This window comes from Bombina bombina, chromosome 6 (genome assembly GCF_027579735.1).
Source record: "Bombina bombina isolate aBomBom1 chromosome 6, aBomBom1.pri, whole genome shotgun sequence".
NCBI classification, from domain to species: Eukaryota; Metazoa; Chordata; class Amphibia; order Anura; family Bombinatoridae; genus Bombina; species Bombina bombina.
The window spans coordinates 469,756,531-469,762,188 of record NC_069504.1 but is presented as its reverse complement, the minus strand read 5'-3'; the positions used below and the strand labels follow the sequence as shown (position 1 = coordinate 469,762,188).

Below are 5,658 nucleotides of genomic sequence, written 5' to 3'. Positions count from 1 at the left end.
CATTATTATTACTATTATTGTTGTTGTTATATCGACAACAACATTAATATATTTCATTAATTCATCAATATATTAAAGGTAAAAAAATATAAATGAAAAAATAAATAAATGTGAGTGCAACTTTATTTCTTAAAAATATATATATTTTGAGAAACATAATTTACTATTCGGATGATATTCCCAGGGTGGGAGCACAAAGCCCCTGTAGATTTGCAGGGAGGGGCAGTTTATTCACCTGATATAATCTCTCTTGCAGTAGGTCTTCCCATCTCTAACAAAACACGTGCAGTTCTCATCCAGGTACTGGCTGCACTCAGCACACTTCAGGCAGGCTGCATGCCACTCCAGGTCTGGGGACACTCTGAGGATGTACTGATCAAGGATGTGACTCCCACAGCCCACACACACGGCCAGTCCGGGCTTCTCTGGCAGGGAGAGGAGCACACACAGTTATCTGGGGCTGCAGCTTCTCCCTGTCTGTGTAACAAATATACACTGTTACCTGAGGCTGCAACTTCTTGCTATGTTTACTACATATACAGTATATACACAGAAGTGTATATGACACACTTCTCCCTACAGTACCACAGTACTTATTATTTTATATTTTACTACGATCATATAGACTTCCTCCCTATATTAAAAAACAAAAATACAAAACTATAGTGATTATTAAAAAAAATACACATATAGACATTTATGCTGTAAACATACCATTGAAATATAAAAATATATTAAAAAATATACCTCTCATTTACATACAATACATAATGAGTTTATTTAAGAAATAATGCACAAATATATATGGCTTCTGTGTATATCACTATTCCATCATGCACATTTATTGACTCTTCTTTTAATATTTCACCAAGATACACATAAAACATCCTCATATATAGACATTGCATCTTACTATATTTACCCGTACTAACTATAATAATATACAAATGCCTTACACAAATAGCACTTATAAGTTATTGCCACATATATTAATTAATTCGCTATACATGCAGCACTAGTATACATTTTCCTTAGGTGTACATTAATAACATATATACAGCTTTCTATTTTATGTACCAAAACTATACACAGTTTTTTGGTTCTGCAATAAATTAATAAAACAGACAGGACAGACTAATCTCCTTCAATAATTTATAGTCTTTCCTAACCATCATTATATATTAGGTTTACCTTTTTATCTATTTTATTTGAGTGGACAATAAATATTTAGACATATATATGATTTTAAAGAAACCTGCATTTATGTATCTATTTTTCATGGGCTTTCAAAGAATGCACAAAAAAAATCTAAATATATGAACGTGTAACTGAATAACTCTAATACTGCTGCCTGCAGCTCAAATAATTTCAGCAATAACTTTAAATAAAGAGCATCCAATTCGTACAAGAAAACCTTTCCATTATATATTCAAATTAACAAAGATGAACTATATTATAAAATGACTAGCTCTATAAATGAAATACATTAAGTGTATATATATATATATATATATATATATATATATATATATATATATATATACACACGCCCTTGCTTCACAATGAGGTATAACCGCATATATAAGAAACAGATTTGTATTTATAGAGAACAATCCTGCCAGAGCCTTCATACAAAACGTATATTGGCCCATGTATTATTTATTGTGTATATGTTAAAAGCTATTTATCTTCTTGTTTTCCAGCACGTTAGAGTCAGGATAAGAGTTATGGTGATATAAACTTATTTGTGTTATATACACAACACAAAACTAATAATATCTATAAGAAAATGTAGAAAAATAAAAAGAATTACAAGATGGGAGACTGCAGATATGGATAAGGTACTACAGTGTTATAATGGTTTATAAGAACAAATAATGCTGATAAAAGTTTTTTGCTGAAGAGAATATAACATTTGTCATGTGGAGAAAGAACTTACTTTTGGGATGATCCCCCATAGCAGCCAGGAAAGAGCAGGGCAGGATAAGATCCACCATACAGCTGCAGTCAGATGCTGGGGACAGGACAGGCAGCCAGAGCTGCAGGATCTGGCTCACAGCTCCCAGGACTGGAGCCTGGACAGGGGACTGGACTGTCCCACGTACAATGCATGACGTCACCACGCACAGCCTAGGGACTCTGCCCAAAGGTTTAGGGCTGTCACAAGAAGGGGCGTGTCCGCGAATGGTGAACGCTGATTGGACATGAGTTTAATAGGCTGTCTGTTCTGGAGCTACTGTAACATGGGCTTTCAGCAGCAGGGATAATTTGGGTGATTTGTGTAATTTGGATAATATGTGTTATTAAGATGAGTGTGATTAAGATGGGGTTTTCATACTGTTCTATTACTGTTTATTGGCTGCGAGCTGTCGGATATCGTAAAGAATAATACTAATGTGTAATTTATATTCATTGGGGAACGTCCAAACAACCAGAAAACTGTAATACGTGAGATAAAAAAAGTTCTTGATATATTTAGATAATAGTAAAATCCTCTAATCTGTGTGATCGATACCACGTGCTATAAAGCAATGCAAAACCTCAAATCAGGGCTCTCCCATGTGTGATTGATGCCTCATGCCTTATTATTCATTTGCACGTGAGAGCTCTGGGAAATGTCACCATCTGCAGCTCCTCTGTCAGGTACACATTGTCACATATTTATTATATTAGCAGTTACCCTATCACAATACAACTTTGTTACCATAGTTTACAATAAAAAAGAAGGTATTTTTAAATAACAATTTGTCAACCTTAAATTTCATATATATATAGCTCCATGTGTCTATAATTTATCATTTTAGCATTTATTATTACTTAATGCACCAACTTTTTTTTTATTAATAATGTATTTCTGCTCTGTATAATAGATGTAACATTTTGCATAGGAAGTAATAATGAATCACACAAAGTAAACCGCTATATTGTTTGTAACAATCTATATAAAATAAATACAATTAAGATACATTATTTACAATGTATGGAAATGTTGATAGATTGCTACTTACTACAGGTTCTTGTACTTTAAGTTTCAATAACTCAGCTACAAATGGTTTGTTATTTAAACATCACACCGCTGCCTTTAGCTACAAATTCAACAGTTCCATATAATTCAAACCAAAAATGCTCATTTTCACACCTTTAGTTTATATTATTGTATTGTCCCTGCTCCCATATATTGTTCCTATGTATAATACGCCTATTTATTTAACTATTATGTTATTCAAACAGAAAAATGAAAATACTTTCTGTGATTATTTTCTATATACGTTGTATTTTCCCATATAAACTTGTTTTGTTCGTTTGTTAACTTATTTCATTTACTCCATTTTCCTACACACAGTTATTGCTATGTATAACTCTATTTTTTTTTTAAACAACCCAACCAATGGTCTATATGAGTATTGTATTTTCACCTATCGTTCCCACACTGTGTTTGTTCCTGAACTGCACCTATTTAGTAGCACACTGGGTTTTTATTTGTATCACACGACTTTGTGACATTATAATGAGACTTTTACTGTGACCCCACCTTGTGACACTCATCCATGCAGCTGAAAGGTAACAAGACGGGGTCTGGGCACTTTTCTGAAACATTCAGGAATCAATAAGGGTAATTTGCTAATCTGTAGGTTTATGGCACTATTGCAAGTATAACAATTACACAAATTGTGCCCTATTAGAGCATCCGGCTGAAGTTGTAATTAGCCAGAGAGATTCCTGCCCTGCTGCTCCAATGCAAACGCTTTGCCCACATGCCAGCCTATTAGAGTCTCTGCTTATTACCTTTAAAGGGGCAGTAAAGTCAAATTTAAACTTTCATGATTCAGATAGAGCATGCTATTTTAAACTACTTTTCAATTATTTACTTGTATTATCTAATTTGCTGCATTCTGTTGGCATCATTTGTTGAAACATATACCTACATAGGCTAAGAAGCAGCAATGCACTGCATACTAGCTAGCTGCTGATTGGTGGTTGCACATATATGACTGTGCAACCACCAAGTAGTGCCTCAATTTCAACAAAGGGTATCAAGAGAGTGAAACACATTTGATAATATAAGTAGAATGAAAAGTTATTTGAAATAGTATGCTCTATCCGAAACATGAAAGAAAAAAAATGTGATTCATGTCTCTAAAGATAAACAGCTGGGCACAAGTATGGGGAAATAAAAAAATCTAACTCAGGAACCCTTGACAGGCCAGATTGTCATGATATCTGAAGGAGAGCAAAGGTGAAATAATCAGCCGATCAGTAACCATGGTCATTAACCTGCTTTCACCCACCAGCTGCTTTTTAAATATCAAGAAAATCTGTCCATTATTTTTGCACTATTCCTTGCATATAACCAGGTCCAGCTCTATAATAATATAGTCTGTATTTGAAATAGGTGTCACATGAAGAGGACTGTGTTATTTTAAGAGAACATATTCTCATAAGGGTCGTTTGATTGGGTATCCTCATGCCCTTGTGTGACATTTCTGCTGAATTTAATCTTTGAAATGGCTGACTATGTTTGGGTTTAGACTCTAGTTGACAGAGACTGGGGTGTAATTCTGGCATTGGAACCAGACAGCACAATTTTACATGACTGCCCTGTATCATAATATTTGTTTAACCCCTGTATAAACAGCTATGGCCATTCTATCTGGTTCCTCAATACCTCATGTTCAAACGATTGGTGTCATATTTAAATCTGCATTTCATGACACTACAACAGTCACTATATTTTGCAAGTAAATTTCCTTTGGAAATTGTCTTTCCAATCTGTTTGCTTCTTGGAAGTGGCTCTTTTTCCTGTCTAAACCAAGTCCTGCTGTTTTCATGGTGCTGGACTGATCTATTACAGACTATGATTTTTCCATGTCCCATGCAGCAGTTCTAAACTTGATGGCCCAGTAGTCCATAGCTGACTATAAGTATTGCCAAATCCTGTCCAGGAGTTCTAAACTCACTGATGTGCAAAGTACAGTCCTTAGTTCTAAAACTGCTGTCCCAGACCATTGCTGACTAAAAGATTGTTATAGCTGCTCCAGAAGGATATTGGTTTTATCTTTAATTTGAATCTATGTTGTCATTTTCCACTGGCCTTTCCTAAACAGCCTATCAAAGTCTTGCATCAAAGTTCCCACTAAAACTCTGTATTACAAGCTTTAAACTAAGTAACTAGATTTACTGAATGGATTGAGGCAATAACATAAATGCTGTATCATCAGAGTTCACCAGTGGAGATTCTCAGGAATCATGTCTGCATCTTGTTTAGATAATGTTTATCAGAGATATTGTCAATGCACATAATAGGTGTCTTTTTATCTGCTGGCGAAATATCATACATATCAACATTCCTAAAAAGGTTTTTAAAAAAACCCCATTAGAACTAAATTTTGTGTGCAGTATGCAAAATTAGAGATATAGATTTGGAAAACTCACTTCCTCACTTGGGGCAATGAACAAAATCCATGAAAAGCCTCTTGAGTATATTTATCTCTAAGACAGTTTACCCTAAAATTTTATCCCTTTTAATTTATTCCCAAAGATCAATTTTACCTGCTGGAGTGTATTAAATTGTTTACAAATAACTCATTTGACTTTATATTAACATTTCAAATAGCTTATGTAACCTGTGGTATCCCTATGTATATGAAACGTTTCTAT

The 5,658-nt window shown here is 34.2% G+C and overlaps 1 protein-coding gene across 1 annotated transcript in view; it reads right to left on the bottom strand.

Moving 5' to 3' along the window:
- ISL2 (ISL LIM homeobox 2) overlaps positions 1–1,997 on the bottom strand; it is a 46,907-nt gene extending 44,910 nt beyond the window's left edge. Inside the window, exons 1-2 of the mRNA XM_053719867.1 lie at positions 1,940–1,997; positions 236–425 (exon numbers count right to left, since the gene is read on the bottom strand). Coding sequence (XP_053575842.1) covers positions 236–425; positions 1,940–1,997 — 248 coding nt within the window. The remainder of the gene's footprint in view (positions 1–235; positions 426–1,939) is intronic.
- Positions 1,998–5,658: the final 3,661 nt, after the last annotated feature.